The 20,179-nt window shown below is 42.6% G+C and overlaps 2 protein-coding genes across 2 annotated transcripts in view; one reads left to right on the top strand and one right to left on the bottom strand.

Moving 5' to 3' along the window:
* Positions 1-20,179, bottom strand: part of LOC306698478 (E3 ubiquitin-protein ligase TRIM21-like) — a 281,779-nt gene that overhangs the window by 102,502 nt on the left and 159,098 nt on the right. The gene's annotated exons all lie outside the window — the stretch shown is intronic.
* The window catches only part of LOC306698472 (metabotropic glutamate receptor 8-like), a gene marked incomplete at its 3' end in the record, with an annotated part of 98,747 nt that overhangs the window by 14,532 nt on the left and 64,036 nt on the right, over positions 1-20,179 (top strand). Inside the window, exon 2 of the mRNA XM_079162778.1 lies at positions 13,551-13,800. Coding sequence (XP_079018904.1) covers positions 13,551-13,800 — 250 coding nt within the window. The remainder of the gene's footprint in view (positions 1-13,550; positions 13,801-20,179) is intronic.

Below are 20,179 nucleotides of genomic sequence, written 5' to 3'. Positions count from 1 at the left end.
TCCTGTGACATATGAGCTGTAGGCAGACGCTGCAGAAAAGAGTCCGCTCACGGAACAGACAATGTGTATTATGTGGCCGAACACACAAGTGATTTATTTCTTTTCAAACTGGAGGTCGTTTCACTGAGGGACTCGTAGAGGGGTTTTTTATTTCATTTTAATTCGTTTCAGGTGTTATTTCCACGCTCTTTGCTTTTAGAGACGCAAAAAACAACAACTGATAAACACACAAAACACAAAACTCTGTCTCCTAGAAAATTACATTTATATATATAATACATAATACATTAACTTAAAGTTAGCCTGAGTTTTTTTTTATCATAGTAATGAAAAAGTTTTTGTGCTTCTGTTCAGAGACTCTGAGTTCTTGGTTTACGGTTCAGGAGAGATTGAGATGAAATATAAAAAGTCAACAGTCATTCAAGTACCTTCAAATTAGTATTTAAGTACATTACTTGAGTATTTCCATTTTCTCCTCCACTCCTCAGTTGACTACATAAATATTGTACTTTTTACTGTACTACATCTCAGAGGTAAATATTGTACTTTTTACTACATTTCTCGGACAGCTCCATTGTCTTCTCAGATGACAGTTTTTCATCCACTTCCTGTCCAGGTAAAACCACGGATCTCCTGACGTGTTTATGTTGAATGTTTGTGATAAACTCTTCAGTTTGAAGTGTTTCCTCCCGAAGCCGTCTTTCTTGCTATTTGAATTACGTCCTTTGCTCTGCCCGTTTTAATAATGACGTTGTGTTCGGGTTTGGAGTTAGTTGAAAGCCTGACACGTCTCATACAGATGCTAAAGGTAGCCTCGGAGGCTCCGCGGTGTAGATCGGTGCCCAACGTACGATAAACGGCATCGACTTGCTTCCATCCAGCAGGATTCACAGCCTCACTATTGCTGTTTCCTATTACTCTTCCCTGATAATCACAAAATGATGGAGGATGGAGAACCCCAGTGGAGACGAAGCCCGGCTTTTAGAAAAACCAATCGAGCTGGCCAAAGAAATATCATCAGAACAGAAAGTATCCCATAAATCCTGTTAAAGTGCTTTGGGAGGCGTTGTGTTGTTGGATCAGACTTGTGCAACGGGGCCTCAGCGTTGTTTTTGATCCAAGAACAGATGCACAACAAATCACAGAAACAGTCTTTCCTTCTCTTCACATCTCCTGGTTTCTCTCTAAAAGGTACTAATTTTCTTCCCTCTTCTTCCCCCGTCTGTACAACCTATAACACCTGCAGAAATCCAGCGCTCCCCCCCCCCCCCCCCCCCCCCCCCAAAACAACCCAACAATTAAATCTCTGCTGCTGGAGCCTTTTGTCGTCTAAATGGTCAGTAATTAGCTGCATTGAGCCGAGCCGTCGGAGGAACCGTGTGTTTGCTCTGCAGACAGAGTTGTACCTCAACGCCGACGATAAAGTGAAATCCTAAACTTCATTACATTTATCTGGCAGCTTTACTCACTTTACAGTTTACTTTTAAAGTTACTTTAAATGATATATTACTATAGATTAAGCTAGCCAGCAGTAGTTTAAATAGTTTCACCTTTACCAACTGCAACATAAGAGATGTAAACGCATCAGTAATTAGAATCTAATTGTATAATGTGCATTATTCTGATGTGGAACATTCTCCGTAATCATTGCTTTTACTTTCGGAGCTTAACGCATATTTTGATGCTGATGCTTTTCTACTTTTACTCAAGGGAGCTCACGAAATTTAGAGCAAATCTATTGCCTCTCAAGGCTCTCAACATGGCGGTGAGCAGCTAACGGTGCTAACAACGGCAGTGCTGACAGAACTAACATTGTTTACCGGAGAAGGAAAAAAAGACAATTTTCAAATTATTACAATCGATCTTCTCTCGATGGACTATGAGATGAATCGAATAAACATTGCAGCTCTAGCTGGCTAACTGAAACATGTTTGCCACGTCGTGACATTTGAAACAAATACTCCTCTTAGGAAACGATTGATTTGTAGCCGACAGCTGACGGACTCCATGGCAACATTATACTTCCTGTTTTCCTGTATATCTCCCAAGGCATTGTGGGAACCGTAGTTCCACATTTTAGGCATTGAGCATCCATCAAATGGAAGCAAGACAAAGAAAAAAAGGATTTGACAAAACCCATCATTAATAATATTATCAGACTTTGAAAACTCCTTTTAAAGGACAAAAAGAAGAAAATGCTTGTCAAAAATAAAAAGTATTTCTTTCCTCTTTTTCTCTGTAGAGGCTATAACTTTATAGTTAATGATGTTAAACATGTAAAACTGCTGTAATGCTCGGTTAAGTAGCAACAGTCTTCAAGGAGCACGTCTATTTTCTTTGGCTCACATTCCCCTCGAGGAGGGAAAGTTGTTAAATGAGCTCCAGATCATCATTACGGCAGAGAAATGATCCGACCCGACAGAGTGAGGTTTCCATCAGCAGGATGGAGAGATATAAAGAGGAAGAAGACAGAATGAGGCAGGCAGCTGCTTCGCTCGGCCATGAATTAAAATTGTCGGGGTGAAGCTAACGCTGGAGCTAATGAGCGGCAGCCATGAAGATGAATGTCGTAAACATTCCCGGCCGGTGAAATGATGGAAAACAAAAACAAAAATATACGCATCTCATTTGGGATCAGTGCAGGATCTGAGTGATGAAAGGGTTAAACGTGTTTTCATGGTGTTCTTCACCTCGACGCTGAGAGCCGGGCCTTTTCATATGCTAATGCTTTTTAGCCGCAGCACGTTTTCAAATTAGACCTGCTGAAGGTTGTGTCTCACAAAAGAAGCCAGAAAATCAGAAACCTGCGCCTTCACTCAGGACCGGTCTCTCCGACTCCTCTGATGACGTGATGCAGCCGGTGCTGGAGGACATATTCAGATCCTTGGCTTCAATAAAAGTACTAATACCACACTGTGTTTGTTTCATCCAAACCTCAACATTACTACGAATGCAGAACAATTTTTGTTTCCAATTAATTTTCAGTCAATCAACGAATCATTTCAGCTTCATTGTATTACTTCATATGAATTGAAAAATCTTAATTTGTGGAGTAGAAGTAGAATGAAAGGAAAATACTTCAGTAGAATACAAGTATGTTGTATGAGTAGGACCCCAACACCTCTCCAACACAGCAAGACACACACACTTTGTAGTTTATCTCTTGATTCTGTCTCTTTATGGTTCTTTTGCTCCATCTTCATAGTTGTTGTGCGTGTCCCTGTATATCTTTGCAGCTGTTTTGCATCTCTTTGTGGTTGTTTTGTGTCTTTTGTAGTTGGTTTGTGTCTTCTTGTCGTAGCTTTTTCCCGTTTCATAGTTGTTGTGAGTGTCTTTGTGGTCTCGTTGCAGCTGTTTTGCATCTCTCAGTCAGTGCGTTGGTCTCTTTGTAGTTTCTTTCAGCCTCTGTAGTTGAGTTCCTGGTTGGTACGTGTCTCTTTGAGGGACGTTCTGTAGATGTGGGGACCCCAGACACTTTGGGGTCCTTGTGCCCGGTATCAATCCATGCCTTCATGAGTCAACAATGTACATTTAGCATCAAATTCACAGCTTTAGTTTTGCTCTTTAAATTATATAATTATAATTATATGTCCTCATTTAATATCGATTTAGCCACGAGACAGCTGCTTTATTGCTCTGTCATCGCTCTTCTTTACATTTATGTATTATTAAATAGGCACGCTGAGGATCTCGTGCCAGTTTCACACATTCAGCATCTGTAAGGTAATTATGAAACAACGTGTTGAGGTATTGAATGGAGGATATCGTAGTCAAGGGTGTGGGGAAAGTCCAAATAAATTGCTTGCTTGTTTTGCTTTTTTTAAAATCAAATAAATGATAAGATTCAGCCTCTCCAGATCAAAACTGTGTCCCTTATACATGAATAATAAAGCTGCTGTGCGATGTGTTTAAAAATGCTAATTCGAAGCAAGTGAATCGCTCCTGCTGCTGTTTGATGTCCACGTGTATTTAATAATTAATAGTGAACTGATTATTCAGTGACGTGAGCTTAAACTCAGCAATGTGAAAACAGATAAAACTCAACATACATAAAGCCGTTTCAATCACTGCCCATTGTCACCGCTCATGAATAATTCAGTGACGGTCTGTGTGCAGAGGCAGCAGTTAACCTGTAAAACTACTGCATGTCTTTTAATTGTTAAGTGGTTTTGTGTTGTTTTGTGACAGAAACAAAGCTTAAAAGTACCCATATCACACCAACAACCAACTTACTTTTTTTTAAATGTATTTTAGCTAATTTTATTTAATTTGTTTACACAAATAAAAGCATCATGATGCAGAAAATGTACGATTATGTTTCTCAACTGATGATAATTGAATATAACAACAAGCTCCAGTAGTCAATGTCTGTCTGAGTTATATATTTATTTTATTTTATGCTATTGCTGTGAATTTGGTGCATTCATGTTCCCCAGAAGATGAACCCCTCTGACTTGTCCTCTAGCGCCACCATGAGGTGGACTGTTGTGGTTTTGAGTGAAATGTCTCCGCAGCTTTTAGATGGATTACCTGTCAAGCGTTCATGTTCCCCTGAGGATGAATCGTAATGAATTTGGTGATCCTCTGACATTTCATCCAGCGCCACCATCAGGTCGACATTTTAAGTCCAATATTTAGTTTTTGGGGCCAAACACTTAGAGAACTAACGAGCAACCCGGCTCAGCTCTACTTTGTGTTCGGGGCACAGGCTTCAAAGCAGCAAGTGGGTCAGTCAGTGTTTGAGGCCTGGATGTGTTAAAGTGGGACAGCCCATATAAATAATATGTAAAACACAATATACTTACAATGCAGAACAGGCTGCTGGAGTTTCTCTCGGCTGTCAGCTGCTGACAGAGAGGCTGCCAGGGTTGGTTATTCCCCGTCGACTCAACCCGCTGTGAGAAAAAACAACCTCTGCTTTACGCATTAAATTAATCTACCGTTTAATCCGTTAATCAGAGAATTCAAACTGAAGACTTTTAAAGACTTTGACACAAACTGTATCGTTTATAGTATCGTAATGTTTATTATCTAGACATTAAAACATGACGAGAGAGAAGACTTCAACAGCGGGAACGAAAGAAACAAAATGAGCCATTTTCACCCAAATGTACCATCCTACCATCGCCTACAGTCTGACCAAACAGGTGTGAAATCAGAAGGTTTTTTTATTTTTGAAACAGCGATGTGTTCTCGTGGAATCCTGCAGTTTCTGTCACGTTGGTTTTGGTTCGCGGTCTTCTTGGGTCTTCTTGGTCCCTCTTGGATCCGTGGAGCCGTTTGGATTGGCTCGAATCCGACGGCAACCTCTGGTTCTGAAATAAGTGAAGCCAATGCAATAGAGCCTAAAACTTGCATTATTCTTTTATAATTATTATTTATTACCTCAGTAAACATTGTAAACATGAGTCTCAATCTCTAGTTTCAAGTCTTCTTCAATGTCCTTGTTTTCGTCTTGCAATGTTAACCCTTTCATTGTCTGTTTTTCACTTCATGAATTATCTTAGTCATCATTCGGTTGCACTTTAGCTCCACGCTCTTGTGTCACTTTCCGGTTGCAAAATAACAAGATGGCGACAACCTAATGTCGAACTTGAGGCTTCAAAACAGCCAAAGTCCACTTCTTACATACAGTCTCAGGTCTAATTATCCTCAGCTCTAGTTAAGGCCGGTTCTGAGTGTCTTCTGGTCTCTTTCTGATCTGGTCTTCTTCGTGTTCTGTTCGTTCTGTCACAGATTACGTAATCTCATCCTTACTCGTCATATTTAGCCGCTGGGGCAGAAGCCCGTGGCGTTACTCAGCTTAGTGTCTTCTTGATGCGTGAGATTCTTGAGTGTTCAATGTGAGACAGTTGCGGTTAGGTTTAGGGAATAAGAAATGACTTGGTTAGGGTTGGATCATGGTTTGAGATAAAAGAAGTAGCCTCTCTAAATTACCTAACTTAAGCTACAGACGTAACCTCCTGTGGCTCAGCCACGTTGTCACTAAAAGTAACTAAACTTTTGATTTCTCTCTTTGTTTTTTTGTGCTACATTTGTTGCTGTGAGTGTGTGATATTGCCGGGGCCATGTGCGTCGGCAGCTTCTCTGCGACTTCTCAAGCATCTGTCTGCAACACTTTGGGAGTGAGACCAGGTTGCAGATTAACAGCACCTGTATTTTGAACATCTTCAGAACGTCTCCTTTTGTAAAACACACTGAAGATGTGACGACAACCTAAAGCAGACTTTCACACATAAAACACACACACAGTACACGTCCTCCTCAAACGACTCCACGCCGGGCGAGAAACACCCACATGCGTACCTCGGTATCCGACTGTGTATCCATAATGCAGCAGCTCCTCTCCACACTCCACTGAGCTGGTGAACACGAGTGGAGACAATGTTCCTGAACTGAAGGACCGTCCTAAGAGCCGAGCACTTTACATAATCCCCTCTGGGCGGAGACGAGACGATCGCTCTGAGTCTTCAGCCCAGTGAGGATGGAATCTAAACGTTAAAGGGACAGTTCACCCCAAAAACAATATAAATCAATATATAGTGTTCACCGGATGGAGAGCGGATCGCTGGAAAAAATGAAAGCTTATCAGTGCAAACTTTGTCCGAACGAAAGCTGATAAAAGGTGAACAAAACTGGAAAATTCTTAAAGCATTTCCAGATTATCCACCTGTGACAGAATTAGTTAATCAGTTTCGGGACGCTCCACTCTCCTTAACGCCACGAGACAGAACGATGTTTTCTGATCACAACTTCAACCCGCTTTCACTCCCAATACGTCAAATACCAGTTTGTTTTATCATATTCATTTTTCAATTAGTTTTATTCTTAATTGTGTCTTTATACTGTTACACATGTATTTATTTTCATGCACCAATCTCAAAGTCAAATTCCTTTTGTGTGCAAACAAACGTGGCAATAAACCGTTTCTGATTCTGAAGCGTCCAAACGCGCTCGGAGCGCTAAACATTGACATTTGGTCGCGTCAGTCGTTAGTCACGTTAGGCATTAGTGTCGTTGGTCACGTGACTCATTAGAGTCACTGGTAACGTGAAGTCGTCTGTCAGTCAAGTTAATGTCAATCACCCTCGTTTCCCTAAACCGTCCAAAGTGGTTTTGCTGCATTAACCCAACTTCCTGTGAAGATGGAGGTTTATTTTGAAAAGACACAATGTAACATCTGTATATTGAGGGACGCTAGAGCGGTACGTACAGCGGCACACGTTTGAAGCTCAGGAGCACTGACCAAGCCGCAGTAGTTGACGCATTGGCGTGAGAACGTGTGTTGACATTTCCTCTTTTTGTTTTGGGGTGAACTATTCCTTTAAATCTTTGACGCCTTGGTGCGTTTGTTTGCAGACTCAGCGGGCAGCCTGGCCAGCTGAGGCGAGGCGTCGTGTGTTTGTTTGTGGTTGATCCAGCTCCTGCGCTGTTGACACCAAATGAGGTTCTTGGCAGCTGCTGTTTTCTTTATTTATCTATTTATTTATTTATGAGGCCAAAAAGCCAGCCGGCCACATCAGGACCAGCTGGCTGTGACGCAGAGCCAGCAGCAGCAGCAGCAGCAGGACGGACACATGAGACGGTGTCCTCGGACCGGTCTGACCGAGCTCAGAGCGACCGCAGGAGTTCAGTCAAATCGATTTCTGGCTGTCTGCTGCTTTTTAAGTCTCTCCGATGAATAATGATGCTAAAATTAGGACGCATTGGCGCATTGGCTCTGATATTTATTTCAGACTTTGGGAATTAAGGAAAGGAAAAAAGATGAAAACATTTTAATCAGGTGGAGAGCAGCAATGGAAGAAAACATGAGAATCCTCATCATACTGTTCAACATCTCTTCAAAATCGTGTCCAAACTTTTGGTCGACTCTATTTTGCATTCTGGTAAAGATCCCAGATCTGTCAGGTTGCATTTGGGGGGAATGCGTCTCTCAATGATGCAGGCAGCATGTCGAATATCTCTCCATCCCCACGATTCTGATTAATATTCGGCTCAGCTGATGTTCCAAGCTGCTCTTCGAGGAACCGTTATGTATGTACTACTAATTTTTCTTTTCACAGAGATTTTGGGGGGAAAACGTTCCGGCTTCCTGGATTATTGCGCCACACGGGGGTCAGAGGTCAGAGGTCAGCGGTCAGGGTGGAAGGTTTGACGTCACAAAACGTTCAAGACCAGAGGACATGGTTCACAGTCCGGCGGGTGGTTTGGTTCGGAAAACAAGTTGCTGTGAGACGATATTGTAGGAAAACAAATGAAATATATTGTCAGTGAACATTTTGCAGATACGTTCATGAAAATGTTTCCTCACTATGTTGATTGAAAAACGTAACTAAGGCCTTATGGTTCTCCCTGAATGTATTATGGCGGTTTCAGACTGCAGGACATCGGCCTAAAAATGAATGACGACGAGCGGCGGGCCGGTTTTTATTCTGTGTCAACACATTCTCACTTCAGTCAGTGGCTCTATAAGCTCAAACGTTGACGCTCTAGGTTCCCCTCGAGCGTTTGGGGCGCGTCGGTTTACGCTTGTTTCACGCAAAGTGTCTTTTCAAAGTAAAACTTTCATTGGAGGTTTATTTAGTTTTTATATTTACTTGGTTAGGTTTAGGAACCACTGTTATTTAAGTATACTAACAAAACTATAGTAACATAAGTCAACGTTAACACAGGACATGAACAGTGATCTCCTGGGTGAAAGTGTTTGTTTGACCTGTCCTCTCTATGGGGACTGTCTTGCTCTTAATACTGTGTCATGTGTTTACATGGTGAATGTTGTAAAATATATCCACTTGGAGTCGACAGGATGCAGAATCAACTCCTTTTTAGAGAAATATTCAGAGATTAGACGACCCAAAAGTCTTAAATGTTGTCCCTCTTCTTTAATTTGAGGTATTGAAACATGTATTTAAATCCTGAGTTGCCTGGTTGTTGAGTTATTTCCTCTTGGAGTCATTCTGACTTCATCCTGAGAGGGGAAACGGAGCAGCGACAGCAGGAGTCTTATAGGATTTTACCTGGAGGGCGAAGCTGTTTATTGTCCAGGAAAGAGACAGATGACAGTAAACTGAGCTTTACTTTAAATAAGACAATCAGAGCGCAGAGCGAGCGATGACGGACGTGAGCTGTCACCTCAGATGGATTTCATCTGTCGTCGCTCAGCCGGGCAGAAAGCTCGAGGCTGTCGCGAAGGAATGACGAGCATCAATCACTGTCGCAGGAAAACACCCTGAGACGGCGGAAAAAAACGGGGTTCATGTCCTCTGATGTAAAACACACAGATGTCTGTCCTCAGTGTGAGACCGGGGATCCCATCCGGCCTCACCGGGGCTCAGCAGGCTGAAGTAAAGGTCCGGTGTTCAGGGTAATGAGCGCTGTCATCAGGACGCCGTCCAGCTCGTCCAGCTCGTGTCCTCTGATTGAGAAGAGCTTTTACTCTTCAGAAACCTCCGCACTGCAAAACGTCTCCATCTTTACATCTCATTTGTCTATAATTCATCAGGCTCCGCCTCCTCTGGTTGTATAGAAGTCTATGAGAAAATGACTCTACTTCTCTCTTGATTTATTACCTCAGTAAACATTGTAAACATGAGTTTATGGTCTCAATCTCAAGTTTCAAGTCTTCTTCAATACAGCATGATGTTCATTTAGTACATGATGGTCCATTTAGAGTCCATTTAGTCCATAAACCAAAAGAGTGACCAAAGAGTGACTTCACGATGACTGCGTCCACTTTTTATCTCCAGTCTCTTGGATGAACTGATTAGATTTTGGTCAAATTGGTCAACACTCATTGGGACCTCACATAAAAAACACATATTTGGTCAAAACTCAAGACTTTCATATGAATGTTGAACAGAATGAGATGATGAAGTGATGACTTTTGGTACAGACATGGATGTTAGCTTGAACCTGATCGATTCGTGCAGGTGTAAATCTTTTGGTCGTTTTCACTCAGATTTTGTGCAATAAAATAGGCGGCTGGCAACCCGCTCACGCCTCATCGTCTATATGTAGGCGCATATTTTAGAAAACTCTCCATTTCAATGAAAAGAATGATGTCCTCACGACCAACAACTGAAAAATGAAAGGCACTTGTGAGCTCATATACTTTCAACACAGATCTGCTTCTGTGTTTTTGGTGTTTTTAAGTGTCTCCCGGTTCCTTCTTCAGAAAGAGGTTCATGAATTTGTTACATCTGCAGGTTCGCCTCCTGTTGAACACATTTCCCCCCAAAATCCATCTTCCTAAACTTGATACCTCTGGAAACTTTGAGAATATTTTCTTTACGTTTTCAACGCTGACGAGATAAAAATCAAACCCTGAAATAAATACAAGGAGTGCATTTTCTCAGAAGTGGCTCCAAACTGAAGAATGGAGCTTCGGATGTGCTCAGATGTTGTTGTTTTTCCCCTCCAAAGTAAAAGCCCTCTGTGGATCCGTGGAAGTAAAAGACCCTCTTCTTTGCTTCACATTGATTGTTTTTCAGCTGCTGATAGCGCCGCTGTTGTGAGGATGGAGACGTGTGAGCGTGCGACGTGCTTATTGTCCGGCTGTCTAATTAGGCAGCTAATTAAAATTGCAGTCCTCCAGTCGTAGCAGGACGTTAGATTTGTTCAATAACACGAGGAACACATGTATGAATAAAGCCGTCACAGTTGTTATTCATTTGTATTATTCCTGCCATAATTGGATGACGTCAACCTTCTTACCCACAAAGCTTCCGTCATAATGTTGTTTTTCAGGCGGGTTACATTAAACACGTATATTAGACGAGCTGATGTGTTTTAATGGAGCAGCAGCTGACTAACCGATGCTGCATTCAGCCCCCAATGCATCATTAATGCTAATGGAGATCCCCATTATATTCTCATGCAGCTGCAGTTCTTTTAGCCTTTACTGTATACGTTATGTGTGTGTGTGTGTGTGTGTGTGTGTGTGTGAGAGTTCATCTCGGCCTCACCTCCATGAATCTCAATGATTTCTGATGTAATCCGTCGCTGCTGTCACACAATCTGTCGCCACATAAGATGTTTGACTTTATGTTTGCTGTTGACAAAGGTCAGGAGGGTCAGGAGGTTTTCAGAAGGGAGTTTGGTATAAAACGAAAGCAAATCAAAGAAATAAATAATAAATACACATCCTGACGTACTGTATAGCTGCTTTTTTTTGTCATAAATAAATAAAAAATGCGTTTAAAAGGTAATTCATTTCATTGATTTGTTTTATTGTACATCCATAAATTGGTCCATCTGTCTCAGAAATCTGTGGATATTGATAAGTAAGTGTTTTGCAGGTTTAGGTTCTCTTTCCACATTTTCTTTTTGGACGAGTTAGTTCAGATTTGAAAAGAGTTTCTTTCTTTTTGTTTTTAACTCTACATCTGCATTATTTCCAATCTCCTCGTCCGATGACATGACAAAAGTAAATGATCTTAAAATGAAGTTTAGTCGTCTAATTTAAACACGCCATTTAAAAAAATGAACTCACCATAGTGCTATTAACTGAAGAAAGTAACGTTTGACTCTCTTCAGCTTGTTGTTAGCTGGGACCTTATTTCAGGTATCTGACCGAAAACACATTCAGTAAAAAACTATTGACGAGGGAACCGTAAAAACCAAAATATGCGGACTCATTTCTGGGTTTGAGGGCTCCTTCCTGCAGCGTCTCGATGTGTCCGATCAGAAAACGCTTATGTGTCCGTCAGGCAATCTGTAACGCAGCCGTCGGACGAACAGGAAACATCCGAGGTCTCCAGGACCCGGCGGAGCATCAGAAGCTCAGTCGTGTTCTTTGTGTTGTTAAATAAACTTCCTCTCTGATGGATAAACCTGCAGCGCTCTGATAGCGTCGCCTCTCAGACAGGTTTCTATTTACAGTAGAGGCCTTTTTTAATTTGCCGCCTGTTCGCCGAGCGAGTGCAGCCCGCTGACATTTGTATTGCTGTCAGGCCCTCGGCCGTCCGTCTTCCTCCCTCCTCCGTGAATCCTGATGAGGCGTCCGGGCGGCGCTCGGCCTCAGCCTGAAGTGAAATCAATCGGCCCTTCAATCTTTCTCTAAAGGACCATTATGCAGCCCCGCCGGGGCCTGTCTGCCGCTGGATCTACGACCTGATCCGCCTCCCTAATTCAGAACAGCAGAGCTCGCTAACTCGACCCTGACAAGGAACTGAACAACAGCCAGAGGAAGGTCAGCGCTTGAGGTTCAAATCTCAACACATGCGCTGCAGGATGTCCAAGTGCAAGATTCCACGATAAAGATCTGTTTGACGAAGGCTTGATGGTGAAATGAAGACATTGTACTTGTTTAAAGATTGAGTTTTCTTGTGTTTTAACACTCTAAAATCCAATTGAAAACTCTTCTACCTTCCTGTCTAGAGTTTGTCGTTTGGGCTGTAAGTCGTAAAAGTTAATCTAAAAAAGTTCCCCCCAATTCAAGCTTTATTTATACAGTAAATTTCATACACAAGTAACAACAAAATCACACAAGTAAGCGCAGAATGTAAATGTGCAGCCTTCATGCTTCCATCTACAAACTACTTTAACGCGCTACTAGTTTAAAAACCGCAAATACGTTGGTAACAAACGCATTTTAAAAAAAGAAAATTGGAAAAATTGGCAACTTTTCATTTCAGTTTGGAGTAAAATGACATCGAATGTGACATTGGTTATAATCAGGGTCATCCTGAACAGGATTCATCAAACCTGTGAGGAGAAATATTTATTCATTTAACTTTGTATTTGCAGTAATGTGCTGTAGCTATTAGGACTTCTTTGATGGTGTCACATAGTCAACAAGACATATTTATAGTCTATACAACAGTTCATGCTCCTTTTTCAATGAATTATTTTTACATTAAAGGAACACTTCACCATTAAAATTACTACTAGCTATCAATTACTAGCTAGCTATGGCCGCCGCCGCCGTGACCCTCCGCCGAATGTACTCGTAAAAACCTCCAATCAATGTTTATTCCAGACTCATTTTTGTTTATTATCTTTACCAACCATTTACGTAAATTACTACTCGAAACCACGGACGCATTCGGCTAAAAGTCACCAGTTAACACGGTCGCTCGTTAAACTGTCGTATTCTGAAGAACTTGAGTCCGCTGTTGCAAAGTATCGATTGGAGGGAGACGACGCGAGAACGGAGAGAAACGGAAATGATATAAAGAGAAGCGCTAGGTTATGTACACAACATTATCAGATGTGTATTATTACATCATGGTTCTCATTAATAGCCTTTTATCGCAACACTTGTACATCTGGCCCTCCTTTTCTTGGCCGGCCTTTTATAGTGAAACACCTGCAAGAAGATTTTAGTTTCATTGGCTGCAGCTTGACAGATTAAAAGAAAAGGTGAAGAGAAGCGACTCATTTATTGAGACTGCTGTTTCCTCAGTAATAATTCACTGTGTTTTTGTTATTTTGATACGGTCTGATGGGTATAATGTGTTCAGATGCTGTTGAAAAGTTCCTTGCATCAAACTGATTTTAAAATGTCTTAACGTACGCCTAGCATGGCTGCTGTTTCCCGCCTTCTGAAGCTAACGGTTGACCTTTCGCTCGTCTCTCCGCAGATCCCTCAGATCAGCTACGCCTCGACGGCCCCGGAGCTCAGCGACAACACCCGCTACGACTTCTTCTCCCGCGTGGTTCCTCCGGACTCCTACCAGGCCCAGGCCATGCTGGACATCGTCACAGCGATGGGCTGGAACTACGTGTCGACGCTCGCCTCCGAGGGGAACTACGGCGAGAGCGGCGTCGAGGCCTTCGTCCAGATCTCCAGAGAGTCGGGTAGGGAAAAAGAAAAGAACAAAACCTTGAGCGGTGAAATTAGAAAGAGTTTGTTTCGCTTAGATTAATTAAACGCCCCCGTGAGTGATGGAGGACATGCGGCATGAACAGCCACTGCGGGTTTCTAACTCGCCGTGCGTTGATGAGCGGACGGGAGGTCATGTAATTGACTCGTGATGTAATTACAGCAGAGGTCTCCTCGGCGGGTCACTGTGAGGTAATCAGACTCTGCTCTCGCTGATTAAAACGTTATCGCACCCAGGAGCTCTGACATTAATTGGATTGTAAAGGGTGTGTTTGAGATTCATCAGCTGTAACATGCATGTTGGAGATCAGCAGTGTGTGTGTGTGTGTGTGTGCGTGTGTGAACTCTTCTCGTAGACCAATTGTATGAAGATGCTTTTAGCAGAGAGCAAAAGCAAAAGTTTGTGGTTCGTCTGACGGGAAACTTTGATTTTGGAGATGTTGTCTTTTACAAACTGAGATCACTTTAATTCGGTGAACACGAGGGGTGTTACAGTTTCGATTCAAAAGCCAAAATAGATCGAAATGAGCCTTCAACTTTTGAACTTCGAAATCAAAAGCCAGTCCGTTCTCATCTGAGATTTCATGCAGGAGAATGCGGTTCATTGCCCGTGTTTTTTGTTTGGCCAAAACCTAATTTACTCTTTGAAGAACGAGTGGAAGCTCATAATATAGCAGTCGGAGGGGCATAAAACAAATGCTCCGTTGATCTTTACGAATCAAGACTCCGTAGTCTAACAATGGCGTATTCCAAGCAGTTTAGGGTGTTTTTGGCCTTGATTTTCACTCCAATATAAACGTCCTGCACCTCTACAGAAACAGAACAATCATGACTAGAAGCAGAGAGAACTCAAAAATCACACAATTATAATGCCGTAAATCATAAAAAAGCAAGTTTGTTTTGGCTGTTTTTTCTGACCGAAGCGTTCGTCGCACATGATGTGTTCAAGGACCGTCAGAAAGACGGAAATCTGATGATAATCATGTTTTTTACATCTTCTGGCTTTGATGAACAGTGTAGTTGTGACAGCTGTTTAAATAGCAGCGGGTTTTGGGGTTCAAATGGAGTTGGAGAATCCATCCCTCTTAACCAGCGCTCGGTCAGGGCCTCGTCTGAACCCATCGATGGTCGGAAAAAGAGCGAGAAAGTCTCCTTATGTTGGATGGGAAGGAGGGTTGGATGGTCCAATGGAAAAAGAAATCCCATTGCGACTTTTTTGCGGGGCTTTGTAGAAAACCACATGAGCCCTTTTATGACGCACCAACTTAAGAAATGTATGAATTTACAGTTGTTGAGATGGTTGAGATGTCTGGAGCGCTGCTTCAGTAAATGTATTTTCCTTCATGTCTACGCTCCAATGAGCCTCGTGTTTCCTTTTTCCAAACTTTCAGTTCACTGTGACAGAAAAACACCAGTTTCTCTGCAGTTACTTTTTTATGTTACGAATGTTCTGTCAAATTAGATTTGCTCCCTGCCCACCACGCTCTCTGGTTCCTCGCCGCGACACATTTACCTGCAACGCTGCTGTGATCCGAGTGTAAATGGCAGCAGCAGCCGTAATCATGACGAATGGCTGCAATCGATGCGTTTTTTAAAAAGCTTCAGATTAATAACGAGACGCTGTGCGGAGAGCAGCTGTGGCTCCTCTGTGGGATCAACGAGCTTTTTTCTCTGTCACACACACACACACACACACACACACACACACACACGGCTTCATTAGCAGCCCCGAACATGTATTTGTATCAACAGGAATGAGGCGTGATGGGATGAAGCCTCCTGCAGGAGGAAATCATCTTACATTGATTGGATCTGATTAGCTTGTAATGGGTAGATTGTGGGAAAGCGCTCATTTCTTCAATATCCAGTTGTCTTTATTAAATTATCTTCTCACTCGACAGAAGACGACTCATTAAAAATAAACAACACGTGTTTAAGCTCCTGGTGTGAAAAGCCTCATCGTGTCACGGTAATAATTAGCCTCCTAGCTGTTTTTAATCACAGCTGTTCAAAGGCAGCTTTGTTCCCTTAAAGGGGAACTCTACTTTCATTTTTCACATCTAAGTCTGGTAACAGGTGTTGGGGAGTTCTACTGCATATACATCTGTATATATCTGTCGAGTTGCATTGTGGGTAATGTACGAACAAGGAAAAAGTAGTGGACTTAAAAAGAAATGAGATCTTTTGTTCTGCTGCATGCATTGATTACATTTCTTTTAACTGCTCTATATTAGTGCAAACTAAAACTCTCTGCTCAGAAGAGAAACGAGTCATCCAATGTTTACTCAGCGGTTTGTTTGATATCGCACAAAAAGATTTTTTTCATTTTGAACATGCATGCAGGCTTTTCAAAATAAACTTCCGTCTTCACAGGAAACAAAACTAGTTTTAGGAAAAGATTGTCGTTTAGGTTAAAATAAATACAGATGTGCTGTTACTGAAGCACGCAAGTTACGCGACAAATAAATCAACGTTGACTTCTTGTATCACACGGGGAAGGAACAGCGGTGGACCCATGAGGGGTTCCAGGATAGTGAGCACTTCTACTTTTGATACTTGCAAAGATTTTGCTGATAAAAGTTTCGTTTAAAGGAGCAGTGTGTAGGATTTAGTGACATCTAGTGGTGAGGTCGCAGATTGCATCCAGCTGAACACGCCATGTCAAGACGAAAAGGAGGAGGTAGTGAAGTAAAGAAGGAGGTATGGAGAGGATGGAGGAAATGGAGGAGGTGGTGAAGGAAACACATTGGTAGAGAACGAAAGAAGGAGGTAGAGGAGGGAAAGATTGAAGCATAAAAGGAGGAGGTACAGCGTTTGAAAGGAGGCGATGGAGAGGAAAATAGGGAGGTGATGAAGGAAAGGAGGCAGTAGAGAGAGGAAAGGACAGCATATAGAGGAGGAGATATTGAAGGAGAAGGAAGGAAGGAGCTAGAAGAGGAGAAAAGGAGCGGATATCGGGTGAAAGGAGGAAACACATCTGTAAGCTAACTTCATGCGTCCACGGATGACGTCATCCAGCTGCTGAGACAGATGTTGCTGACGTCCCACAGATAATAACGGCTGCATCACGACACAGGATCACTGCGCAGCCCGTCTCCATGACAACAGCTGCAGATCCCCCCCGAGAGGAGTGGAGTCGACATCAGGTGTGTGTTAGTGCGTTGACCTGCAGAGGGCGGAGCCGACAGGCGGAGCGAGCCTCCTGACCATCTGTGATGTCACAAGCTGGGAGTTTGTTCCACCTCCAACTTGTGTGTGTGTGTGTGTGTGTGTGTGTGTGTGTGTGTGTGTGTGTGTGTGTGATGAAACACTCTTGGCTTTAAAGGGACATTCCACTGATTTAACAAACCAAGATAGAGAAGGAACGAGGGAGGTAGTGAATGGAAAAGAGGAGGTGGAGGAGAACATAGAAGAAAGGAGGAGGTGGAGCTAGAGAAGGAAAGGGGGAGGTAGAGGAGGAAAACAAGAGGTAGTGGAGGAGATAAAGAAGTAAAGAAGGAGGTATAGATGAGCTAGAGAAGGAAAGAGGGAGGTAGAGAAGGGAAAAGATGAGGTAGAGAACAACATGTAGAGGAGGAAAGGGGGAGGTAGAGAAGGAAATAAGAGGTAGAGGAGGAAAGGGAGAGGTAGAGGGGGAAAAGAGGAAGACTTAATGAGGAGGAAAGGAGGATGAAAGGGGTAGAGTGCTTATGTGGTGACACTTAACTCATTTTACATATTAGGACGAGATGTCTCATCAGTTGCTGGTCAACCTGTGAAAGCAAAAGCGATGCCACTAAAAGCATTTACTCAGAACTCAGGTAACATTTATTCACACAGTTGTATCTGATTTGCCGAAACGACCGTAGCAATGGAGACGGAGCGACGTTAATAACAGCCGTTTCCATCTAAACGCAGCCTTTTCTAAACTCTTCTTCATCCATGACGACGTTTAGTCACCGCTCACCTCTTTTCATCGCTCCAGATGGAGATCAGCTGATCCTCCCGGTTCGTAATCAATCAGCGACACCTGGACCAAAAACTCTAGGAAAAAAAAAAAAAGTCTCAGAGCTGCAGCCTCGTTTCGTCCTCTTGGTTTTGTCTCTGTGATGAACCCAGGTGGGCCGACTTGTAGGTGGCTGTCTCCACCAGGCCGAGCCGAGCCGCTCTGTGCCGGGCCAGCTGGCAGATGAATAGTCAGTGACCTCATTGGCAGGCAGAATCTGTCACAGATTAAAGGACCATTTACATAATATCACTGCAAAAAGATTTTTATTTTTTTTTCCTGGAACTTCCCCGTCTCAGTCGTCCCCCGATCACACTTCAGTAGCACCATCAAAATGTCTTTAAGTAATCATTTCCTCGGTTCTGTAATCCTATTAAACACAGATTAAATATCTTTTCTTGTCCATTTGCCTTTGAAGTCTTTGAACTCTCTGCCGTCAGCTGCTGAAGGGGTTTTTATTTTTTATTTTTTTTGTCCTGAACTCCAGAAAGCCTCGACCTCCTCTACCCTCAGGTGGTACTGATACTTTCACCTGGTTTTAGGGGCAGGGAACGGAGAAAGATGACACTGGAAACCATGTCCATGTCCATGTTGGCACTCCTGGGACCATTTTCTGCCTCCATTTACAGTATATGGGGCAAAGCAGGCCCACGGGAGTGACCCTCATGGGTGAGAACCCACTTCTTATATGTGCTGTGGACAGAAAACTGCTTTCACTTTGACGTTTGTCGCTAAATCCGTTGATCTATTTCTATATATGTGTATATGTTTCAAGTCTTCTTCAATACAGCATGATGTTCATTTAGTAAATGATGGTCCATTGAGAGTAAAATTGACAGACTGCAACCTCCGGTTCTGAAAAGTGAAGCCAATGCAGATGTGTCCTAAACTGTCAGTCTGTCTACTGGTTGCAAAAAGAAGTCTGCTTGTATAGAAGTCTATGAGAATGATTTACTACCTCAGTAAACATGAGTTTATGGTCTCAATCTCTAGTTTCAAGTCTTCTTCAATACAGCATGATGTTCATTTAGTAAATGATGGTCCATTTAGAGTCAAACAGACCATAAAGCAGGGGATGCTTTAGGGCGGGGCTACACAGTGATTGACAGGTCGCCACCAGAGCCGTATACGCCGTCTCAAGTGTCTCTATGTCACTCCTCCACAGTCTAAATATGGTCACTTCTGTTCAATTGTTGCAAAAATCAAGATAGTGACGGCCGTAATCCAAGATGGCAATGACCAAAACGAACCAAAGCCGAACTCGAGGCTTCAAAACATCAGTCCACAAACCAATGGTTGACGTCACGCCGACTGCGTCCACTTCTTATAAACAGTCAATAGTAATCGCCTCAAGATGGAGGTTATAAATAAGAAAGATAATCATATGTCTTCACCGTCGACTCCGTTTAGAGCTCTAAGCTCAAACCGGTCGGAGCATCAGTTTGGATTCTAGAAGTTGATTCTCTTGTTCCGTCTCTGGAAATTTTAGTTTTCACCTTTTCACTTTGTAAAGTCAGAAAACATTTTTGAAGAGAACACCAGGAACTGCTGGTGGTGGGGAAAGAAAAATGGCTCCGGGACACGTTCAGGGACCCGCTGTCAGCTAAAAAAAAACCCACTCTGACTGATGTCTTTTTCTGTCTGCGGCTGGATCACGCTGTGTCGACTCATCTCACAGGTTTTCTCATCAAGAGGTAGAGAAAAGTCTGTGAGGTGAACAAGTTGTTGGAAAGAAGATTGACACAGAGAGAGCGGGATGGATTTGATAAATGACTTTGCACTCTGTGCTGAGTTACGGTCTGTTGGACCATTGCTATTTGTTAATTATCTTCATCATTATTTGGGTTATTATTCCTACAATGCTCCAGAGTAGCTCTGCAGGACCAGCGTTCATTGGGTTTATATGATACAGAAGGAAAATGTCCCCACACCTGCTACAATATGACACAAACATAAAAAAGATGAATTAGCTTTCAGTTTATTTTGTCACGTGTTCAAGAATAAGACGATGACGGACGTCTCGGATAAGAAGTTTTCATTATGGGACAACTTTCTTTGAACATTTCTTCAGGCTTTCTACAATTTACATCAAAACTACCTTTTTTACATTAAAAACACACATGATACGTTTATAAAATACAACCTATTGTTAAACTAGAAGGGCACTCTGAGATCTCGGAGACCTCCGCCAAGGCTGTTTCCAGAGGTGATAAATAAAGCTTGTATCCGCCTCGTCATTCGGATCTGCTGCCGGATTGAATGGGTTCTTTCTTGGGCCATGGTGTACCCTTCCACCAAGTTTCATGAAAATCTGGCCAGTCGTTGTTCTGTAATCCTGTTAATAAACAGACAAACAAACCATCAATCCG

This window comes from Pholis gunnellus (assembly GCF_910591455.1).
Source record: "Pholis gunnellus genome assembly, chromosome: 7".
Lineage (NCBI taxonomy): Eukaryota > Metazoa > Chordata > Actinopteri > Perciformes > Pholidae > Pholis > Pholis gunnellus.
Note: the sequence above shows the minus strand (reverse complement) of the source record. Positions and strands in the feature narration are given on the sequence as shown.